The 24,904-nt window shown below is 39.3% G+C and overlaps 1 protein-coding gene across 1 annotated transcript in view; it reads left to right on the forward strand.

The window, feature by feature from the left end:
- Positions 1–10,634, forward strand: part of LOC119741057 (sortilin-like) — a 75,505-nt gene extending 64,871 nt beyond the window's left edge. The window contains exon 18 of the mRNA XM_038216680.1: positions 10,220–10,634. Within this exon, the coding sequence (XP_038072608.1) occupies positions 10,220–10,234 (15 nt within the window). The 3' untranslated portion in view covers positions 10,235–10,634. The remainder of the gene's footprint in view (positions 1–10,219) is intronic.
- The last annotated feature ends 14,270 nt before the right edge of the window (positions 10,635–24,904 follow it).

A 24,904-nucleotide genomic window follows, 5' to 3' on the forward strand; every position in this document is an offset into this window, starting at 1 on the left:
TATGCAGCTCCGTAGGTTGTTCTTAGGATTTTGAGTCACTTTCGGACCCCATAGGCCAACTGTTCTCTATTTAATTATAAAAAAAAACAAAGAAATGATGTCATGATGATAACTCAAGCTTATTCAAATAACCATATTTTCTTTTGATTGTTTAAAAATTCTTATTTCCATGTACATGTAGGCCTGGTAAATGCTCAAGGGATTATGCTCAAAGGATTTGCCTTTGAGAAATGTCTTGCTTAAGATTGAAAATATCCAGTCAGTTTGCTTAAATCACATACAATGACTTCCTAACAGAAAAGCAAAAAAAACCAAAAAAATCATTATGGGATCATAGGCATCAATACATTACATATATAACCTAAAGAAAACAATAACGATGTCAATGAATGTTCCATGTGACCCAGGTAAGTTGATGTTAATAGAGTGGTGTTATGTCATGGAAATAGGCATGGTTGCGGGGCATTTGTGTTTTTTAACACTACTTTTCTTGTTCTTATTTAAATCTGATTTGATATTTCAAAGACTCAAATCTTAACTAGAGGTTCGCGTTTGTTGAGTTACAAACACAGAGTGGTTGGGCGGACATCCTTTTCAATATACACTGCCCAGTTAAGTTGGGAATGAATGTTCATCACTGTAAGAACAAAGGATCACCAAATAAACTCCCTTCCAGTACAATCAATTATTTTGTTACAAAAATGTATCTTTAACGCTATGATAAATTTCAGTAAACATTCTATGTACGCAAACAAGTTATTTCTGGTTTGATGATGTCATCAGTCAAAAACGGTAAGTGAATACTGAGGAAAAGTTTTCATTGTGAAGTAAAAAAAAACTTTTGAAAAAACGGAAAATATAATTCTATGTATTAATTACACCTAACTTCTGGTTTGATGATGCCACAGCTTTAGAGATCCAAAGGTGAACATTGTAATGTATATCGTTATTTGGACTACGAGGATATGACAGGGATCAAATGATAGAATTTAATTAAAAATACGATCCTTTTCAAATTCTCCTCAAAGTAACTTCCGGTCACATGACGTCATAAATTTGAAAAACGTCACAAATTGTAAAATTTGAATAGATGGTTTTCAAATCAAAGAAAGCAAACACTATTATATGTGCCGCTAGGGGGCACCCTTTTGAATGATGACGTCATCACTCTTGTTTTTTGTGACCAGTGGCGTAGCCATGGGAGGGGGGGGGGACAGCCCCCCCCCCCTTGAAACCTTGTCGCCCCCCCAGTCTTCCCCCCAGTGAGATTTTGAGTTTCTAAAAAAATTACCATTGATCTACATGACGCCCCCCCATGAAATGTTCCAGCCCCCCCAGCACCCCCCCACTGAAAAATTCCTGCGATTGGTGTTGCAGTCCGGCGTTAAAAAAATGGGTTGGCTTTACTGCAAGCACTCCCAAAGCAGAAGTAATATATGTATGGCATTATTGCTTGGCATATATACAAGCTACTTTTATGGGTTTTTTTTGGCAGCAACTTGAAACTTAACTTTGAGAATACACTTTTGTTGTTAAAAAAAAAGTTTTTTCCACCTTTTTATTTCATTGCATATCACCACCGAATGTTCTTATTCGAAAATAAATATTTGAATATTCGATTATCGATCGAATAACCGAATATTCGAATATTCGGCACAGCCCTAATTTTAAGTGTATGTAATAATAGCACCCAACTTCCGGTTAGATGATGTCATAGTATTTGGAAGCAATAGGTCAACATTAAGTATAACAGACGTCATAAATTGGACTAGGAACAAACTCATGAGACAGGGGTCAAATAATGGATGTAAATAAACAGAAACAGATGAAATGAACACCATACTCTATATAGTTCAAGAGCTATAGCTCAAACCATTTTGTCAAATTGTGCTCTCAAATCGCTTGTAATTTGATACCCGATGACGTCATGATGATGTAACAAGGTTTATAACATCTTTATAACATGGTTCAAGTTCACACTAGGTTTTATGATCATCCCGTGAACCGTTCGGAAGAAATAGTGCTTTGTTTTGATTTCAGGCTGTCTTCGTTTTGAATTCACCTAACTTTGACCTTCCAGTAGACCGGGAAGTAAACCAGTAGACCGGGAAGTAAAGGTCAAGCGAGTTTAGGCAAAAAAAAAAAGTCTGCAGTTTCTGGTATGGTATGGAGCTTGCCCAAAAAGTGGTGCGGCGACGCGGCTTTTTTTTTTTTTTTTTACCGGTTTTTTTTGGGCTTCAAATGTCGGCTGATGACTGCATGAAAATGGTGCCCAACTAAACTTAGTGCAAATATATGGGATTCACAGAGGCCACTTAAAGCTTATTCTCGATCGTAACCCCATCTAAAAACACGTTAAAATTGTGCAGCAGCAGGATTCCAGTCAAACCAGTGAGTTTTGCGGTTTTGAGACATCATCTTTCATTGGAAAAAAAACTTTTTCATTTTGCCGACGCGCATGACTACGGCTACGCGCGCGCATACCAGAATCCGGAGACTTTTTTGTTAGCCTTACGTACACGACAAAAAATGTTTAGCAATTAATGGTCTATCCGATAACAGAATGCAAACATCATTGATGATTTAATTCAAGAGTTATATGTAAAGTAATTGGTCACTTTTTCAGCTAAAATCACTTGTAATTTGACACCTGATGACGTAATCATGATCGATTCTGGCCAGGCGATGGTAGATTAGCATATTCATTAGCGTCACTCGGCTTTTTTTTTGGCGTGGGTCTTGGTATTGACCAATGGCAGCCAGCAAAAAGGATGATATTTATCAGTTAACAACTCGTGAAGGAGGCTCTTCTTCAAACTTATACTGCATACCATATTGAATGGGAACCTTATTAATATTTGTGAGTCTTGAAAAGATTGACAGATATTGCAAATGCTAGTCTACCAACTTTCAAAACTGCACGTAGCCAGGCGTATTTTTCCAATTTCAACGAAAGGTAATGAACACATCACTACGATTTTTAGCACGTACTTGGATCATTATGTCAGGAAAGTAAACCCTGAAAGTTGCATGAAGATACGGTCTTCCAAATGGGAGAAATTAATTTTTTTCAAAGATTTCGCCTGCCAACGTGAACATGTGTGTGTACATGTAGTTTCATTCAAAATGAAGTGTTACGTAACCTTTAGAAATCGCCCTTCGCAACCACATGACTGATGATTTCAGCTTAATAATGCCAGGTCCGTCTATCAGAAATTGATATCATTAACCTGGTATCAATTATATTTGATGTATCGAAAATTAGAACACCACACCTACAGATTCTTTATCTTGATTGGCCAAGAGCTAGTCTAACTTTTGCTACTTTTGCTATCCTGCTGTGCACTGTCAAAAGTACTTTATCTTCAAGTAAACTTGAATCCTCGATCCTGATTGGTCGATCCATGGCAACAAGCCATGCTACATATAACCATACCGCACGGCCACGGTCCATACCGCACTCTGCATATTCCGCTGTTCCAAGATACAAGCACCATTGCAGCTGCATATGCTGAACTGCTGAATGTCCGTGTAAAGCGTGCTAGTTCCAACTGTACTGCGCATCAAGTTTGCTTGAAGATAAATTCGTTATCACGCTCGCGCCATGAGCAGACGCACTACATTATTCCGTGTTCCACTCGCGCTCGCAGGATAACGAATAATATCCGTCGCAACCAAAGTACTTTACCAGTAGCAACCAAAGTACTTTACGCATAGCAATTGTTATTGTGTGGAAATGTATAGGGGTGTACGTGTTGCACGTATCTTCCCAATCGCTTGCGCTACAGAGCTGGGTTCAAGCATTTTGTGAATGGGTAGTTTGGAAAGTGCTCGTAAATTTGCAACTAATTTCGTATTCAAATAGAAGTACATTGTAATTGCATTTACATTAAATTAATCAGTTATCACTTAAAATCAAGCAGAATCTGTGGGAGAGAGGTGTCAAAAAACAAATAGTGACTGCAATATTTCATGGTGTAGTAAACCTATTAGTAGACATCATGAAAAACATATATGCATTTCGACGTTCCAACTATAAAATGAAATTGTGAGTTTAAACCTACCAGTCACTTCAAGGGAACTATTTTATAATGTTTGTATTTGAGATAGAAACAAAATTCCTGCATCAGGGTCTTTCCTTGACACAAAGCTTTGTTTTTCAGTGGTCCAACCATGTTCCATCACATACAGACACATCGGCTGCGTTTTTTTTTGTTCCCTGATATCATTTTCTCATATCACATTTTAAATTATGCCCCGCCGGCAAAGCAGAAGGGGCATACTGTTTCCACCTTGTCCGTACTGTTTCCACCTTGTCCGTCTGTGTGTGCATGTGCGTGTACAAACACTGCCTTATGGGGTACCGGAACAATGGGGGGTACCGGAACAATGGGAGGTACCCTACAAGGACTGCCCACCGACTTGCGGGGTACCGTTTTGGTGCCCCACAAGTTTTTCACGAAATAGATATATGGATTTTACTAAAAAACTAGGAATTTCCAAGGTGGGTTGATCTGTCGCAAATGGAAGAGTTTTAGAAAAGGGATATTAAGTCTGAATTTCAGCCCAGGAAATTAATTCAGGTTAAAAGAAGAGTATTTTGAAATTAGTGTGCGACGTTGCAAAATTTTAGTACACGAGAACAAAGGAAGTACCCCACTTCTATGCCTATGTAAGGGAGTGTGTGTGCTCTTGTATTGTATTACGGTCGAGGACAGACAACAAAAGGAGCACAAAGGGGCCTTTCATGCTTGGATGACGGTGCCTATTGTCCTCGAATGCCGGTTTGCGTGCTTAGTCTATGGGAAAGGTTTAGGGAAAACACAAAGCCGATCCTAAGAAGCATAGCAAAACACGACTGGGTGTGCGTGTGTGGGTGTGAGTATGTAAACACCGGCAATTGTGGACGTAGGACAAAAGAATTGAGGCGCAAACAATACGTCCACGATTGACCGAACGTCCACGATCTCAAATCGTGTACAAAACCGATGAGTGCTGTCGCTAAAAAGTTAGAGTACAAACAAAGGAAAGAGGATTAGGGACAATGGGGCGTCCACGATTGCCGGCATTTACACACGTGTGTGTGTGTGTGTGTGTGCATTTATGCCTATTGCAGTACTATGCATGGGTTGTGCGTGCGTGTGATCTGATACACCATGCCCTCTGGAGACGTGCACACAATAGGGAACAAAAGATTGTATACGTCTCCACAGGACAGTTTCTGTAGATGAAGATTTTCACGAAATAGATATATTGATTTTACTCAAAAACTAGGAATTTCCAAGGTGGGTTGATCTGTCGCAAATGGAAGAGTTTTAGGGATATTAAGTCCGAATTTCAGCCAAGGAAATTAATTCTGGTTAAAATAAGAGCATTTTGAAACTTCACTTTCAAACTCGAAAACTTTACTACACGAGAAAATTAGTGATGGCTGATATGGGAATCTTCCCAACTGTTCCATTGACTGTCATGATTGTACTGAATGCCTTTTTTTAATAAACAATGATATATATATTTTTTGAAGTCCAGTGACCTATGGTTTTCCGAGTAAGGACTGTATAAATGTTCAAATGTTTATTTTAAAAAAGGCGATTTGTAGAGTACAAGACTTTTTTCAGCACCACAAATTTTGAAATGCGGTGTGTACAAAACTTACATTATTGTGGACATTCCAAAGGCAGAATATTAGTATAACAGTAGGTGAACCATGCCGACTTCAGTTACCTCTATCATGATCATGTTTTGTCGAAAGCATTTTTGATACCGCTGATGTTAACCCCAGTCTACTAACGTGACTGAGGAATTTCTTGTCAAAATCACTTCATTTTCAACAGCTTGGGCTGTATCCTTATCACTACACCCTCCAGTTCCTTCCACTTCTGCCAATAACTAGCAAATTTGCTCCATCTGGTTAAATGTAAAGTTGTCGATCCTGCTTTTTTTAAAGTGAGCAAGCAGCCAGCCTGTCATAGAAATTAATTCCCTACATGTGTCGTAAAGAAGTATGCACATGGCAGCGTTGACCCTGAGCACGAGCTTGAGGCTGTTGTTTAATTATCTTCTGTGTTGACGGGGCTCAAATTTCTGGAATAATCAGGGCCCAATTTTGGGGTGAGAATGCAACTTTTGATTTGGGGAAAATCTAGGGAGTGTTCAGCATGGTCAAAACTACATACAACCCAAAAATTAGGTTGCCTAAAATTTTTAAGTCAAACTTGAACGATACAGCCTTCAGCTGACGGCCTATGTTATCAAGTAATCAAGTAATATTGATGTAACGACGGACCCTAAAAGATGCATATTTCAAAATTCTAAATCTAGAACTACAAGTCTTATTGGGTTAAACTTAAGTTAGTATGTATATACAGGGACGTTTGAAGTGACATCATGATGACATCACCATATGATTTTATGTTGATTTTTCATTTTCACAAATGACACATGGTAATTCAAAATTCATTTTGTATAGGATTGTTAGGTCATAAATAAATGCACATATTTGGAAAAATGTCTGACATTTTCAGACAATATGTGAAGGTCTGATCATCAAGAAATTTGGTGGGTAGTTAGGTTATGTTACTGGTATGCAAAATCCAAATTGATGTCACTTTAATGAAAGTCATGTTATTTTCTACATGCAAACATTTGTGTTGAATGCAATGTTCTTAACTTAAAACAAGGCATGGACAAATATCCCATTGTATACCTGGTCCAAGACAAGTGATGTCATGATGATGTCATCAAAGGTACGTGATGTCAGCTTTAAAGTCCTATATCTAGAGAACCACATGTCTGATGGTGTTCAGTTTTTGGACAATTTATAGCAATGCATACGTAAAAACTAACAGATGTAGACCTCTAGTTTTTCTTCTAATTTCTTTCCTCTGTTTTTTCTACCCTAAATTCCATAGACTTTGTGCACAATTTGTTGTGTTATGTCCTAGCAAAGTTAATTTGTTACGTCATAGCAAAGATATGTCATATCAGTGATGTCTGATTGACGTAATTAGAAGTCATGAGGCTACCCTGAAAAATCATTTATTAAAGTCCTTTATACAACATCTGAATAAATCTCCGTCATCTGATTGGTGGATCGTTGATCACATGTCATTGAATTATTCGTACCAACGCACGGGGCGCGCGTGGCGCGCAGCGCACAGTGCAATGGAAGTTCTATTGCACGGTGAATAGAACTTCTATTGCACGGTGTCACTGCTGCTGGTGGTGGCGCTGTTTTAAATCGAGATAAATTGAATACGATTGTTCTCAACCTGTTGAACAGTTTGCATTAATATAATTATGATGAACTTGTCGAACTTTTGAACAGTTCTTAACCTGAAAAAATTGGCAATTAAAAGTCAACCAATCAGATGGCAAGGACTTATTCAGGTGTTATATAAAACAAATAATGAATGTTTACATCTAGTGAGCTTCTCCAATAGTCGGCGCCAAGTGTTAATAAAATATTTAACAAAATTATTTATATATATTTCATTATTTATCATAAATTCAAGCTTAGGCTTACTTATTTATATATAATGCATTATTTAAATATCATGAATTTCTTCTCCAACAATCATATATAATAAATGTTTGGCAGTTTGCATTATATGTAAATAAATTTATGTGCCACTGAATTATTTTCAAATATTTTTTTGCAACCTAATTATTTACATATAATCTGTCAACGTCATGTTATTATTTATATATAACTTTTTGGCAACAAAAGTATTTACAAATAATTTTTTTGCAATCTATAATTATTCATATATAATTTTTTTTGGCAACATAATTATTTACAAATACATTTTTGCAAACTAAAATTATTTATTATATAATTTTTTGGCAACATAATTATTTATTATATAATTTTTTGGCAACAAAATTATTTACAAATAATTGTTTGCAAACCATGATTATTTATTATAGCATTTTTTGGCAACATAATCATTAGTTATATAATTTTGTTGGCAACATGATTATTTACAAATGATTGTTTGCAAACTATTATTATTTATATATAATGTTTTGGCAATTTGTATTTAATTGACAGTTTCATTTATTATATAATTTTGCACCGCACGCATTATTTCTAAATAATTTGTTTGGTGCGAAGCGAACGAAGCTATGATTAATATATAATGGCTATGATTTATATATAATGGTTTTCTGAAATGAATAGTGAAACTCTTATGCAAATTACCTACACTAGGACATGCGTATATTGTATCATATAACTCTGTACATTGCGGGATTGCCGCACCGTGCTCGCTATAGAAAACATTCAGTATTGTGTATTTTGGGTCTGAATTATTTTAATTTGCACCGCAAAAGCTATTGAAATAACCCTCAAAATGTGATAAAACCTTGTCTCAATTCATGTTAACAGTATTCTAAGTCGATGATTCTTAAAAATCATGGAGAATTTTGGTATGCACAACGCTATACGATGGCTGGGCGCACTGTATAGATGCCATTATTCTTTTATTTATTAAAAACAACATATATATAAATAATAATAGTTTGCAAACGATTATTTGTAAATAATGATGTTGCCAAAAAAAATTATAGAATTAATCATTATAGTTTGCAAACAATTATTTGTAAAAAGTTATGTTGCCAAAAAATTATATAATAAATAATTATGTTGCCAAAAAAAAAAGGGAAAAATAATTATTGATTGCAAAAAAAAAATTGTAACACGGTTTGCACTCTCGAGCGCAAGCCCTTTTGTGAGAGGTCACAACACGGGCACTTGTGAAGTGTCTAGAGCAATGCCAGAGTAAGGCACAAAGACCGCTCAGTTTCGGTTTGGTTTTCGCTTGATACAGTCAATGACCCTCCTCCCACCCCGATCTCCTATTCAGGGTTACTTAACCTTAAACAATGGAGTTTCTGTGATCTTACAGTTAGGAATGTTAAAGAGGTTTTAACGAGTTATTATATACATGTAGATGTGTATGTGCATTATGTGGGATCTTAAATCTCGGATGCGGGGGGGCTGGGAAGGGTTGGGTTTGAACTCATTGAAGCTCTTTGATTATGATTTAGTAGACTGGATGGTTTAAGCCCAGGGAGGGAAAGGTGAGATTGGCCATTTGTCAAATTCTGAGTGGTAGGCCAAGGGTCAGTACAAACGGACAAATTATAATGATTGATCTGAGCCACTTTCCCGCCATGGGCTCTTGTGCTGCGGATAAGGAAATTATCCACAGCGTTTATATCAGCTTGTGAAAAGCGAGGGCGCTGCTAATTGTTGTGAGAAGCCCAATTGTAGGGATATCCGTATATAGTCCCTTGGGACTTGTGAGAAGCGTTTGCGCTTCTAATGGTAGGGATATCATATTAGTCCATGGGGACTTGTGAGAAGCGACTGGCGCTTCTGATTGTTGCGAGAAGCGACTGGCGCTTCTAATTGTTGGGATATCCGTAGTCCTTTGGGAATTGCGTTTCTGTATGGATATCCGCAGTCCGTTGGGACTTGAAAGTAGCGATTGCACTGCTAACTGTAGGGATATAGCCGTAGCCTTGTAATGATTATAACTGTTAGCATGTAAGTTGTAAATATGATTATTCAACCATGCTGGTATGTATACCTGGACCTGGTAAGGATCATAACTTATATGTAAATTGTACATGTAATTGTTAAACCATGCTTGTTGGATGGTATCAAGTGAATAAATGCTTGCCGAGTGACCACAGTGCTTTTCTCCGGTGTGACTCTTTCACAAATAATGATGTTGCCAAAAAATTATATATAAATAATAACATGACGTTGACAAATTATATGTAAATACTTAAGTTGCAAAAAAAAAATTATTTGTAAATAATTCAGTTGCATATACATTTATTTACATGTAATGCAAACTGCCAAACAATTATTTATATACAATTGTCCAAGAAGAAATTTATGATATTTAAATAACGCATTATATATAAACAAGTAAGCCTAAATAAGCAGAAAAGTTAATAATATAATAAAAATGAATTATATACAAATAATTGTGTTAAATAATTTATTAAAACTTGGCGCCCATGTGACACAGTCAATCAGAGATAAGGATCCTCATGACACAAATTATGCATTTAATGTACACAGTTCATATTCCGGCACTTTATTATTGGTTTATCCATACTGCATATTTGTATGTATGAAGCTGGTGAATTAATAATAGATAATAATGATAGATTCTGTTATCATATATTTTCACCACTCCAGGAAATCTTAGAGTAAACGAGGACAGTAGAAGGCAGAGCTTGAAGATAAAGTAAGAGGTAATACACTCACAAGTCTTCCTTTAATTACATTGGAGAAGAAGTATGGATACCAGGCAAACTAAAGTATATATGTTTGATGTGTTAAGTTGCATTTTGAGCTACTCTTTCATTTTTAAAGATCGCTTTAATGAGAGTAACACTGTAGCCCATTAGTCCCTGTTCTGCCCCAAAGTGCCCTACCTGTATTTCTTCTACCACCCAAAATCGCCCCAGCACTCAATGGTTTTCATCAAGGAGTAAATAACAGTGTAGTACAAGTGTTAAAGGGAATATACATCATTTGCTTTTGCTGTAATTTTCAGAAATGGATGGAATTGGGGGGTTGGAAATATATAGCAAATATAGTTACACTGACTTTTTTGAGGTTTTGGGTTCGAAAATGCTATAAAAACCAAGAAAAACAATCATTTTCCTGTAGTCTGGTTCCCTGACTCCATATAAGAAGAAACAGAGCAGTTTACGTACATTGGGGAATTGTAAGGTCAGGAAACCAATCTAGCTGGCTCGTACCCGTTCATGGGTTTGTAATCGATTGCAAACAAGTGCGATAGTCAATTGGGGCCAGTATTTGAAAAAAAAGCCAGTTTTTTCCAACGCTGATCGGCCGATCAGCGTTGGAAATTGATACAAAAATACCACTTTTCTTGAAAATTACAGTATACCAGGTGCCATGATTTTACAGGATGCTTTACACTGTCATTCACTAACAGTCCAGCAAGGTATTTCAAAATGATTTGGTAGTTTTATTTTTTGATGTTTGCAAATGTTGTATTTTCCCTTTAATGGTGTGAATTAGTTAAATTAAAAGTTACGGGAATTTATTGTTATTAATGAAATACATGAACAAAATTATCTTGTTTTGGCGAGCTATTTTTTCAGACAAACACAAAGTTCCTATGCATTTTGTAAACCAGTTTGACTTAAATAAGTTTAAGTATTAAAGTTATGTTCCCTGTGCTCTTCAACAAATTCAACTTTTTATAATTTTTGTTGGGGGGGGGGTTCCAATACCTCATTTAAAAGTGAATAACATTTGTATTACTAGAACAATAGCAAAATGAAAAGGAATTTATTTTTTAGGGACGAAACTTGAAAGTAGGATGGGGAATGCATTTTTAAGTCAATGGTAAATCTCACTTCTCATTTAAATCGTTAACAAAATGCTTGTGTGTTAACACCAGGGAAGAGTCCTTATTTCAGGATGCATTGAAACATTATGCACTGATGTAACTGTAGGTCAGGTATTTGTGTCTTTCCCTTGATGCTTGGTAAATATGAGGTTTTGTCTCGCCCGCCAGCTATGTGGGTAGATACCTTGTGGGCATGTCACCCGCCAAAGAGGTCAAATTGACCATGGGACCAAGTTTTCAATTTTAGGCGTTGGGACAAAGGTAGCCTAATTGCCTCTGTGTGGATATTTGCCTGGCCTACAAACAAATGTGTTTAGTGAGTAAACACAATTCTAAACACTTTCTTGCTATCATCTCGTCCAAAAAATGTTTAGCATGTAAACATGTTTACAAATTTATTTTGTTTTTGTGTTTTGGTTTTTTTTAGGGAGTGAGATTGGTTAGAACAGGTAATAACAAAGTAACTGTCTTTCTTAAATTTCTTATATGATTAATTTACTAACCCAAAGTTTGAACTGCATCAATTTCATTATGCATTGCAAGTGCTATCACCAAATCGTGATATATTTCCTTTATCTAAACCTAGTCAGATTACACAACTGGTTAGGAGGTATGAAATGTTGTATTATATCCATTGAATGTGCAGTGTGCACTGGATAATCAAAGAACATAATGTCATTCATATTATATATAGAGCTTAAAGATGAAATGTAACTGAAGTGGGAATACATACGACTGTCAAACAAAACAAATTGCCACATTTAGTTGCCAGATGGGAAGTGACTTCCAGTAAAAAGGTAATTAAAAATACACAGTAATTAGTACTTTAAGTTTTTCTTTAAATTACATTTTGCTATGATGTCTTGATAATTTAATATATGTAAAATTTTAAAGGGGCACGTTTCATTGGCTTTTATTGTTTGTTAGGAGGAAAGGATCTATTTTAGAAGTAATGCAAATCATTGAAAATTTCTTTGTTAAATATCGTAATCCAAACACTTTGGATAAATTTAGATTTTGTATGTTTATGTGGAGTAAATGGGCTACCATGGTATTTTTTATTAGAGTATTCTTGTAATTTATATTGTCTTCCATTTTGGGGATTAATGTAAATCTTTTGGTTGTTAAGGCCCACTTGAACACTGGCAGAACTTTCATTACATGTTATGATGTATCTGTATATAAAGGACTGAATGACAGTACATAATTTCATGTTTTGTTATGATGACTTGTTTGTTTCGATTGTGTTCAGTTTGGAGCAACCAAGTTGATTATGTACATGTTATAGACTCAAGACTTTCCACTTAGTTGGTAGAGCCTCGGTTTTTTTTTTTTATCTCAGTCAAGGAGTACGGATGAGGAACTGTAGAGTCGAGTTGAGAATGGATGAGGCGAAGCTAAAAATTGTTTTAGATTATATATACACCATGACAAAAATTTATGAACTAATTTTGTGGCGGTTATCGGGTGAAAACTGAAAGTTAAATAGAAGACTAAGATGTCTTATACGATATTTACTTCTTTTGGAATAAACTTGAAGGGCTCTTTTGAATAATTTTTACAGAAAAACAAAATCTAAAATGACCGGTGAGAAGGACTGTTTTCAAGCCAGCATGACTAAATCCCGAACCCATCGACTGTAGGTACTAGCAAAGATACTATGGGTGCACACCGGTAAAAAGGCCTTAATCCCTCCACCGAGCCCATGAATAAAAGTTATACCCCTCGAAATACAAATTTTCTATAATCAAGAGTTCTACGAGCAATAAAACTGGGTAATTGAAGAGATAACGCAATGAACATCTGGCCTGGTCGCGAATTTTTTTTTTCTATCAAACGACATCCGCATATGGGTGTACGCTATGGCGTTTGGAACTTTTATAAAAACACGAGAAGAAATTAAATGAAATGACAAAAAAAAATGAATTAGAACGTTATGATATTCAGACTTTATTTCCCTTTAAAAAAAAAATCCTCCAAAGCCTCGGGTTAGAAAAGGAAAAAAATTCGGGTGCAAAACCGAGAACCGAAGCGCAACCTCGCGGTGCAAAATCCTACCCTTTATCAACTGGGCTGTCGCACTTAGGGTGACCGTAAGGTCATGACAAAATTCTGCTAAATGCGCTTCAACAATCTGTCAGATTTGTCAAAAATCTGCCAAATTCCCCAGAATAACTCGAAATACACTATAAACCTTTAAATCACATGCAGATGTTGTAATGTTGCCTTAATTAATGTTCAAATTATATTATAAACATCTATAACCACATAAAGATAATTCGAAATTGCGTAAACTTCAGGCAATTAACATGCATTGGTGTCACAACGACATCCGGTTCCCAGTGTTTGCTCGTACCCCCCGCCCTGCAAACAGAACGCTGGGATCAACCTCGTCCCCAGTGCTTACTTTTTTTCCAACCGTGTTTCCAATAGTAAACCCTGGATAGTAAACTGTGATACTGCATGTTGTCTCGATAAGATCGTAACAGTTTAATTAAATAAATCGCGTTTTCGTAACTCACGCTGTGCTCGCGCTGCGACGAATTGACTCTGTTTTTACCCCAGACACCGCATACAAAAACGAACGATAATGTAACGCACATGCAGGCACCAGACTATTCCTCATTTGCATACGTGTTCAAAAATCTTGCACATGCAAATGATCCAATACCAGGGTGAGAGAGCAGGTAGTGATTGGCGCGTACTGCTCAACACCCTGGGGTCGAGGTTGTGCTGGGATACTCTGATGAGTTTCACAGAATCTTGTGAAGGAAGTGGCCTATGACCTATGTATAAAGCATCTGGCTGCAGCTGTTCAAGACCGCAGTTAGACAATATGCGCAAATGCTAAACATTCCATACCGGATGTGATTTCTGTTTCATTGCGGACCATGGGGACAAAATTTTGAGCGTCGCATAAAGTAATCCGACCGTTCGTGATTCGAAACGGAGCCTGAGCGAGTGACAGGAATTGTAAATGAACAACACAGATAAATTTTATGGAATTTCCTACATTATTACGCTTTTCAACGACAATAAAACATCTGTAAACTGGAATAAAAGAGTAATGAATCAGTCTTAACGGCCGTTTAAAACCTTGCAGAGTCATGACCTTGATCACGCGCAGGTCACTGGTCATTCAAAATCCAACCAATCAGAGCGTGGATTCATCAGAGTATCTTGGGGCGTTTTAGAATCCCTGTTCTTGACAACACTCGGGTTAACCCGACACGAGAACAGCGGTCTCGAACGTGACGAACAGACCCGAGAGGGCGTTCGCGGATCGATTTTTTCACTCCCCGGTTGATGGAGGGTTCGGCGAGGTACAGCTTGAACAAAATGGCGGACTGTGCAGATTCGAAAGTTGTTTTGTGGTTTTTTTTGTGTGCTTATACCCTAATGATTGGAATAAGAATACCATTATAGTGCAGTCTGCAATTTTGGTCTGTTTCACATTCATCTTCAGAGTCGTCCTCGTTCATTTGGAATAGGCCTAAGTACAAATTCAGACGATTGTCGGCCATTTTGCATTGCTTTATATCGATGCGACACGCACCCGCGCGTTCGTAACAACCAGCTCGAGAACACGTTCTCGTGCTACACGCGTGTTGTCAAGAACAGGGATTCGAAAACGCCCCCAGCGTCCTGTTTGCAGGGCGGGGGTACGAGCGAAAGTCCCAGTGAACCTTAGGCCAAGTTCGGGCAAGGACCATTGGTCGACTAGTGGTTGATTTGTGACGTACCTTACGCCTGCGCATTGATGGCAACGTGCGAACGTCTCTAGTCAATCGCTGGTCAAAATGTCATCGCAAAACGTCTGGATCCTGGCTCTCTGCTAACGTTATAAACGCGCGCGGCTATTGATTACCAGCGAAGCAACCAACCCCAGTAGGCTGGTTGCAAATAGTCGACTAGCGTAGTCAACCATCGTCGACTAGACAGAGTTCGGGCAAACGTTAGTTAACCATTGGTCAACTATAGTCCTTGCGCGAACTTGGCCTTGGCCTTTAGTCAAGTCCCACGCGCCTATACCCGGACCATCCGGACACGTAACACACTCTACTCTCTAGCCCCTGGACCATCCGGACACGTAACACATCCCTGATGCTGGCACGTAAAAAGACTAGCACGAGCGGCGAAGCCGTGAGGGCCTTTACCATCTCGTGGAGAACGCTTATGTTTTTCTTAGCATTTGTCTTCCGATTTGGCAGAGTTGCTGACTCGAGTCATGTGACTTGGACTCGAGTCGGACTCGAGTCGCTATTTTTGAGACTTGTGACTTGACTTGTAAATACTAGCTTTGACTTGTGACTTGACTTGGACTTGCAAACAATGACTTGTGACTTGACTTGGGATTGCAAAAAATGACTTGTTACCAACCCAAGTCAGACGCTACTCGAGCGACCCAATACACTTTAATTAAACTATTATACTTTTAATTAGCTATTCGGTTTACGTGCATTAAAAAACGGACTTTGGCTTGCGCGGTTTCTACTTCGCGCAGCTGCAGCTGTAGATCATATCAGTGAGCTGAGCTGTTACGTTGCGTAATGCCTGCCTGCACTTCTGGTTGGTAAATAAGAACAGCCTCCCCAGACTCTTTCCTTTTGCTATGAGGGTGCTGTCTGTTCCTGCTAATATAGCTCCCCATCGAACGTGTATTCAGTCATGGAGGAATAATTATGAGGCCACACAGAGCAAAGTTGAGTGATACTATGCTATCAAATCTTGTTTATTTGAAGTGTAACAGGTTTTACATGAATTTTTTTTTTTCAATTGAAGTCGCCCAACACAAGGCCCAAAAAGGCCACTCAAGGTGTTTATAAATGCAGTTTATAGTTGCAGCGAGAAAGGTTCATTCCAGAAAATAGACCTCAGTGACTGAATCCAGAAAAATGAATAGTTCCCACTAGTTTCAAAAGTGTTCAATAAGACTGTCACAACAAACTACAGTTTTCAATGACCAAGTCTCTTGCTTCATGTAATGGTTGAACAAACTTTGAAAGGAACCTTTTATGAAAAGAAAGCAGGCCTTTGTCAATTGCATGTAAAATACCGGATAGCCTAACCCATTGGTCGGCGTTTAGTATACATGAAAATTGAACAATAAAGTGTTAGTATATGTAATCGAGTGAGTGAAGTCTTTTTTTCATGTCATCTCAACATTTATTTCTACAATGTTAAGTAAATTTATTAAAGTATACAAAAGGCTAATATCCGACAGATATGTGATAAACTACAAGTACCGGGTAAGCGCGTGTGGACTTGACTAAAGGCTAAGTGAGCCTCAGCATGCACCTACACCAGGCAACCTGTTTTATTTTGCAAGGGTTTCTTTGAAAAGATTGACGCTTTTGTAAACAAGTGCCCTTTTTGTTGTTGCAAATTTGCTGTTTTTCTGTCAAATAACCATTTTTGCAGAATTCTGCCAGATACCTTGCCAAAAAAAATCCATTCTGTCAAATTTTCTGTCAAACTCCTTTTTTAACCAAAAATCTGTCAAAGTTAGCCGAAAATCGGCTAAAACGGTCACTGTGGTGGCACTGCTCATTAAAACGTTGGGAAACAAATAATTATATACCTGCGTGCGTATCATAAAAGTATCGTCGAGGGCGCTAAACAACCATGTAGACCTTTCTGCGCTTGGTTGGCAAATTGCATTTTTGCCAACCACGGCCTGCAAAACTATGGAAAAATATGTTGCCAACCACGGCTTCAAGTTATGCGCTTATGGCAGCCCATACAAAATGGTGCCAATGTTTACAAACAAAAGAAAGGCCTATAGGCCTTTTTTTTTTTTTTTTCCTTTCTACTTGCGTGTTGCATGTAGAGTACACATTCAAAATTCAATCCATCTAATTTCATTATGTTCTACAAACACCCACATGAATTCAAAATGTCTGCGCCCAGGACGGCTTCAAAGCGTCTCCGCGCGCAGAATGATGACGAGTTAGCGCTCTAGTAATTTAATATTATACAAATAATGAATGTTTGTGCATGGTTTGTGAGTGCAATGGTAAGAATAATTTTATGAGGTGACATGAAATGTTCCATTCCACGAGGCGAAGCCGAGTGGAATGGAACATTTCATCTGTCACCGTGAAACATTCATTTAACGAACGTGAAACATGAAACTGTCACCGTGAAACATTCATTCAACGAACGTGAAACATTCATTTCATTATTTGTTGCACCACGGCGCAACAGACGCTCCGTTCCATTCGGAACACTGCCGAGTTGCGCCTGTTGATAAAGCAGGGCTGGCCGGGCTTGATCGTCCGGAGACACCGCACCTGGTTTCCAGGTCGTTATTAACGACGCTGCTCATGATCTGGGTGAAAAGATTAAGTGCTGGAAATATGTGGATGACTTGACACTTGCTGAAAATCGTTCCTGTTTCCAACCTAGTGGGCTGCAGGTAGTTCTTGATGAATTTACTGAATGGACCAACTCCAACAAACTCAGCCTGAATCCCTCCAAGTGTCAAGCCATCCAAACATGTTTCAAAACTAAACCCCCACCACATGCCGAGTTGAGCATTGCGGGAGTCCCTCTGAACTTTGTAACCGAGGCAAAGGTCCTAGGAGTCTGGCTACAGAGTGACCTCCGATGGGAGAAAATATCAATGAAATTTCTGGAAAAGCCAATCAAAAACTGTATATGCTCCGCCTGCTTAAGAGGTTTGGATTCAATGATGATGAGCTCACATCAATTTATAAATGTTATGTGAGGCCTGCTGTTGAATATGCTGATGTTACTTGGTCTTTCTCAATTACTGCTGCCCAGAAGAAGACTCTGGAGCACCTGCAAAAACGTGCATGCAGAACCATTTTGGCACAGTGCTATACTTCGTATGCGGATGCAATGCAGCTCTGCGGGCTTGAGTCTCTTGCTGATAGGAGGGAGAATCATTGTCTCAGCTTTGCCGAAGGACTTGCCAATTCGCAGAACGTACAAATGATCTTCTCCCTCCTACCAGACGGGAGTCTCACGACCGCAACCTGCGTAATGCACATCATCTTTCCCACTTACGCACCAGGACATCACGATTCAAAAACAGCCCAGTACCCTATTTCATCAGCTTGCTGAACAAGTAGAATCTTTTGCTCTGTGAACAGCTTTTTAAAATCCTTTTATAATTGGAGCCACCACAAATCTGTGCAAGATTATTACTCGCATTTTGATTAATAACAAAACAGCCCGTGTTATCTTTTACCAGTTATCTAAATAAGTATTCTCTGTGAGCAGCTTTTTAAATTTTTTCAAAGATTTGAGGCAGACAAATCTACAGGTATGTGCAGTGTACTAATTTTATTTTTTTAGATTCTCAACCAACCTGTATGGGTTTTTCTTAATTTGTTTAATTCATGTTTACTGTGATTTTGATGTTTTTAATATTGTAAATTATCATGCAATTTGACCTTCGGGTTACAATGTGATAATGTGAATAAAATAAACCATACCATACCACATCAACACACACGTGCCAGGGCCCACGATGGGAACAGCCCCGTAACACACACATTCATACAACGGACGCATGTTCTCATCCGGAACAACTCCGTTCCACAGACACTAATACACCGGGCATGTTTCCCTCCGAAACGGCTCCGTTCCGCGCATGTACAAGCGCCGGATGCGTGTTCCCCAGTAGAGTTGCTCCGCACGGGATTCAATGGAGCGGAGCCGGCGAGGTTGCTCCGCACGGGATTCAATGGAGCGGAGCCGGCGAGGTTGCTCCGCACGGGATTCAATGGAGCGGAGCCGGCGAGGTTGCTCCGCACGGGAGTCTATGGAGCGGAGCCGATCGAGTTGCTCCGCACGGGAGTCAATGGAACGGAGCCGGTGAGGTTGCTCCGCATGGGAGTCTGTGGAGTGGAGCCGATGGAGTTGCTCTGCACGGGAGTCAATGGAGTGGAACCGTGGAGTTGCTCCGCACGGGAGTCAATGGAGCGGAGCCGATGGAGTTGCTCCGCACAGGAGTCAATGGAGAGGAGACCCGGGTTGGGCACAGAGGAGAACCCAGAGGAAAACCCAGAGGAGACCCCCAGAGGAGACCACAGAGGAGACCACAGAGGAGACCAGGAGACCCAAGCGGATACCCAGTGGAGGCGCCGCCTTGTTCGGGGACGAACAAGAGTCCTCGGAGGGGGCTGTGTAACGGCGGTGCCGGGCCGCCGGTAGAGGGCGCCAGCACGGACCCACGGTGCAACCGTAGGGATGCATACCTGCAAATGAACTCCCATAGACACTAGTGCTAAATGCCCATACTTCAAAATTCTTTTAAAAATACTCAACACTCTCACAGGTATTCAAGCTGCACCGAAAAATGATAATCAACATGTCATCTTTCGTTTTCTTTACAATTTTTGGTGGGTTGACCATTGACTTTTCGAGATATTTTCACCCAAAACGACGACCCCTATTTTCCCCAAAGCGGAAAAGTAGCCATCTTGAAAAACGATCCCTCCACAACATGGCAAAATAGCGCCACTTTCGAGCCCAATAGCATCCAAAATGCTCAGAATTGGAAGCCCCAAGTCCGGGCCAGAGGTTCATTACCATATCTCTTCACTTCCCCAATTTTACGGCGCTCAGAATTCTCTTATATAGAATATTTTGAGGGTATAACTTTTATTCATGAGCTTGGTGTCACACAGTCAATTTTGGTGACTCCATCGGACAAATAGAATTTAGGAAATATGCCATACACTCCCATGAAATGAATGAAAACCAACTAGACACTTCTCAGTATTCTATATACAATATACAAGCAAATTTATTTACACAAAATCCCCAAATTTCACAAAATTATAAATTCACAAGTCCAAAACACTTTCTATGACTTGACTTATTCAAATCAGGTACAGATTTCCAATAAATTCTCAATCTGCAAACTTCTTCAAATTTGGTATTTCTCAACGCTTCAATGAATTAATACTCTCAAAAGCAAATCACTTCCAAATTCAACTACGAGAATTTCAAATATCAATAAATTTGCACTAATTCTCAATCTGCAAACTTCAGGTCTCAAACCATTGATCAATAACCAATCTCCAAAAACAAAATTGTCTCGAAATGTGATCAATAACCTTAAATTTCACATTTCTACACTTAAATTTCAAATTTTACTCGAGTTTCAAAATCTATACTTCTCAAACTTACGAAACTCACTTAAACTAACAGAAAATTTTCTGTCTTCAAAATCACTTCCAAAATATAGTCTCCAGACTTCTACTGACTTCAAGATTTTCCAAATTCACCTCAATAACAATCTCAAATCCAATAAACTTCAACTCCAATATCTATGTGAATTAAATTTCTGTTTTCAACTTCCAGATTTCACATCAACTTTCAAGCCAAAATTTTGAATCGGTTTTCAATTCAGGAAAACCTTTTTCACATCAAAATTTTAATTTAACCTTTTTACAATCCACTGAAATCTTCAATGCCAACCGGCCTTAATCTATATTAATTTTAACCTCAATCTGCTATCGTCAACCTCGAAACTAAATCTTCTGAAAACCTTCAACTTCAGTTATATATGCCATAAACCTTCTCCTGTTTTTAGCAAGTTTTACTTTTCTACAAGTATTTTCAATATCTCCGGACCTCTAGATCAGGAAATCTTAATATTTACAAAACTGTTCCCGACACTTAATATGTTATCAGTCCTAAACGTTCCGGGGACGTCACAGTTTATAAGGGTAGGTGATGAAGTTGGCGATGCTAAGCTTGGTGATCCCAGTCTATATGTGCAGTGCCACACCCCGATTCCCGTCCAACAGATCAGATACAGGTGGTACGTCACTTCTAACCGGTGCGGTAGGGGAAGTACAGGTAGCTCTCAGCACAGAGATGGTGTAAAAGTAGCTCAACTTCAAACCCCGGAATTACGTGCCATGGTTAGGAGTTTCTTCACTCGAATAAATCAGAGAATCTGCTTGTCACACAAGGCTGTTTAAATATTCAGCACTTTTTAGGCAATGATTCACTGGATAGGTTTGGCAAAGCAAAATTCTGCTCAAGAGTCCTGCAAAATATTGACTCTTCTGCTATCGGTCTCTGGTCTCAACTGACTAGGCCGCACCCCAAGAAAAACTGACAAAAATTCCAAGCTCCACTAACCATGGCACTCAACAATAGTCACATTCCAGCAACACTCATACAGTCAACCGTACACCACATATCTGTCCTTATAAAGTACATTCACTCAACTGAGAAAAAGAAAAGTATGTGAGAGCAAGACCTGATTAAATATTCATTAGGCCTAAACTATTAGCCAATCAAGGTATTGGGGAAATAAATAGACACAGACTGGTTCTTAAAGGAACTTTATTCAGTTAAAGGAACAACCTGTACAAACTTAATGATAAAATGAGAAAATTACACATGAAAATAAGAAAATTACAGATCAAATGTGACACTTGGCAGATCGATTTACCGGTGTGCACCCGTAGTGTTGGGACCCCTGCTGCTGGGCCAGGGAGACCCGTTGCCGGACTGCGCCGACTCAGTAGTGTGACTTTTGTATAGCGTTCCTTTTGGTGTGAGTTGTATAAAGAGAGAGCCTCGTGTAAAGAAAGTGGAAAGAATAAATGGCCGTAGAGCCCCGAAACCCTGAAGAATAGTGCCTGTGGTTTCCTTCGTCTGGCGTGTGACAAACCAGGATCCGGTCGACTTTACAATTCACACACAGGGTAAATACGCATGCGTAGAAGACTGACAGTCTACTACGCATGCGTATTTACCCTGTGTGTGAATTGTACAAAGCAATCATGGCCATGAAACTGTCGCACGGGTGTAGTACGCACGCGCGAACATCGCCCAAACGAGCTACACACGCACGAAGAGATGGCTGCACAGGGCGTTATTTTCCCGAGCTCAATGATGCCGAACTAGAGAATATTTATGGACAAAAGAGATGCATCCAGTACAAAAGAATGTTGTACACAAACTACTGTATTTATAAGTAAGATTTGAGGCTTTGCATGGTGGAGATACTAAATAATGAAAGGTTTGTGGAAACAGTTGTTTTCAGTGGCAAGGCAAGTTCTACGAGCAAACGGCTGGGACCTCCATGGGATCTCCTTTATCCCCTGTCCTAGCCGACATCTTCATGGAGGAGTTCGAGTCTTCCTCCCTCCTCATCGGTCGTTACATCACCCCAGCATCAAGTCATCGGTCAACCGCAACCTCAAGCGTGAACTCAAGCACATCCAGGCGTCATTACAACGGAACGACTACAAACCCAACCGCATCAAGATCAGCAAACCTGACCAACGGGTCTCCTATACCCAAGGTCCTTCCACTGTATCTCCCTCAGTCACTCTTCCTTACATAGGTCCAGGTTCTCATCATCTGCAACGCATCCTCCGACAAGCCGGCGTCAAGGTGTACCACTCATCTGGCAACAAGCTCCAAGGCAGCCTCCATACTCACAAGGACAAGCAGGACTCCTCTTCCAAGCCGGGAGTCTACCGCATTCCATGTGAATGCGGCAAAGTCTACATCGGCGAAATCGGTCGGAACCTTCCCACAAGGCTCAAGGAACACAGAGCACATGGACGGCGAGGGGATTTTGACAAATCGGCCATTGTCAAACATTCCCACATCAACAACCACAAAGTTGATTGGGATGCAGCCGAACTCATCGCACCGATCCAGTTCTGGCATCCAAGACGCATACGGGAAGCCATCGAGATCCGCAAGCACAACACAGTTCCGCAAGACATCGGGTTTCACCTCAACGACATCTGGCTCCCACTTCTCCAGACTGATGGGTCTCCTATACCCTAGGTCCTCAGCTACCACCTTAGACTGATGGGTCTCCTATACCCTAGGTCCTCCCTCTACTGACACGGCAACCCTACTGTTCCACTTCAGTGGGCACCAAGCTTGCTCTAGGACCCCGTCCACTTGGCATCCTCACAGGATGGAACTTTACACTTTTCGCCTTTTGCTACTTAAGTATTCACTTTCTTAGAGTTTAGGCACTCTCCTGAAGACGGTCAGAGCATACTGACCGGAGCGTCGAGTACCAGTATTTTACCTCTGGTTCTTTTCAGAACCATTCTCTTAGTTGAGAAATTATTCGCACATGGTGTTCCGCAAACCTTTCATTATTTACTGTATTTACAGCTGCACTGTGTTGTAAAACGTACTGAACTAGTGAATTTGAGCAATACGATTCTTTTGGTGAACTGGACAAGTTTTTCAAAACACTTTTTTTTTTAGGTGCATATATACTGCAACGAAAAAAATTAACAAATCGGCGCTGAATATGTATTAGGTATAGTAAAACAAATATAACATGGTTTATTTTGGGTGGACAGCCATGAGTTTTGACAGCCGATATTAGCTCCCCTCGGCATTGAAAGTTGACAAACGTAGTTTTTCATTGAAAAACGTAATAATGTAGAGAATTTTGTAAAACTGTGTTGTAAATTTACAATTCCCGTCACTTGCTCAGGCTTCGTTTCGAATCACGAACGGTCGGATTGCATTATGCGACGCTCAAAATTTTGTCCACATGGTCCTCAATGAAACAGAAATCACATTCGGTATGGAACGTGTGCATTTCTATGGGAAGTTTTCGGATAGCATTTGCGCACATTGTCTAACTGCGGTCTTGAACAGCTGCAGCCAGATGCTTTATACATAGGTCATAGGCCATTTCCTTCACAAGATTCTGTGAAGCTCAGTACGCGCCCATCATAGTTTGGTTCCCAGACCTGACAATTATTGTCACGTCTTAAATTGTAGGTCAGGCTCATTGATCTCCACATTATGGAGATCAAGGCAGCCTCCGTGGCTCAAAATAAACATGACGACATTAATGGCCCTTTTTCAAAGCGCGGCTTCGTTTCCGATTTCGCTTTATCACTTGTAGCTTTTAATGTTCTGATCAAATCTTTAAATAAATCACTTGCTTCGTAATATCATACAGTTATGATAATACAGTTCGATGTTTTTGTAAGATAATATTGAGTAATGTTGATCTGGAATCTTCAAAATTAGGGAATCAAATAGCACTGTTAGCAGGCGGAGCCGAATTAAGACCGAGTTTTGGAAAATCTCGGTAACGGTCGTCAAATTCAAAATTGTACATGACGCAGCACAAAGTTTGCCCGTACGATCCGAGTTTATTTGATGCACAAAATCGTCGTTGAATTTCAAGTTTTCTAAATGAAAACAATGAATATTAATTATCAACTCATTTAAAATAAAATTAATAAGCAATTAGCAGTTAATAATTAAACCTATATTATATACTCGGAAATACTCGGGCGCTATCCGATTGTCGACGAAACAACTTCGGCAAACTTCGGAAATTTCGGAAAAAGGAGGAATTCCTCCCGTTTTAGTCATGTGACGTAAATTGTAATACATTGTATTACCGGAGACTACCGGACCTCAACCTCGTCCCCAGTGCTTACTTTATTTCCAACGTTGTTTCCAATAGTAAACCCGGGATAGGAAACTTCCTTCCTGCA

Source organism: Patiria miniata, unplaced genomic scaffold (genome assembly GCF_015706575.1).
Source record: "Patiria miniata isolate m_02_andy unplaced genomic scaffold, ASM1570657v1 HiC_scaffold_11, whole genome shotgun sequence".
Lineage (NCBI taxonomy): Eukaryota > Metazoa > Echinodermata > Asteroidea > Valvatida > Asterinidae > Patiria > Patiria miniata.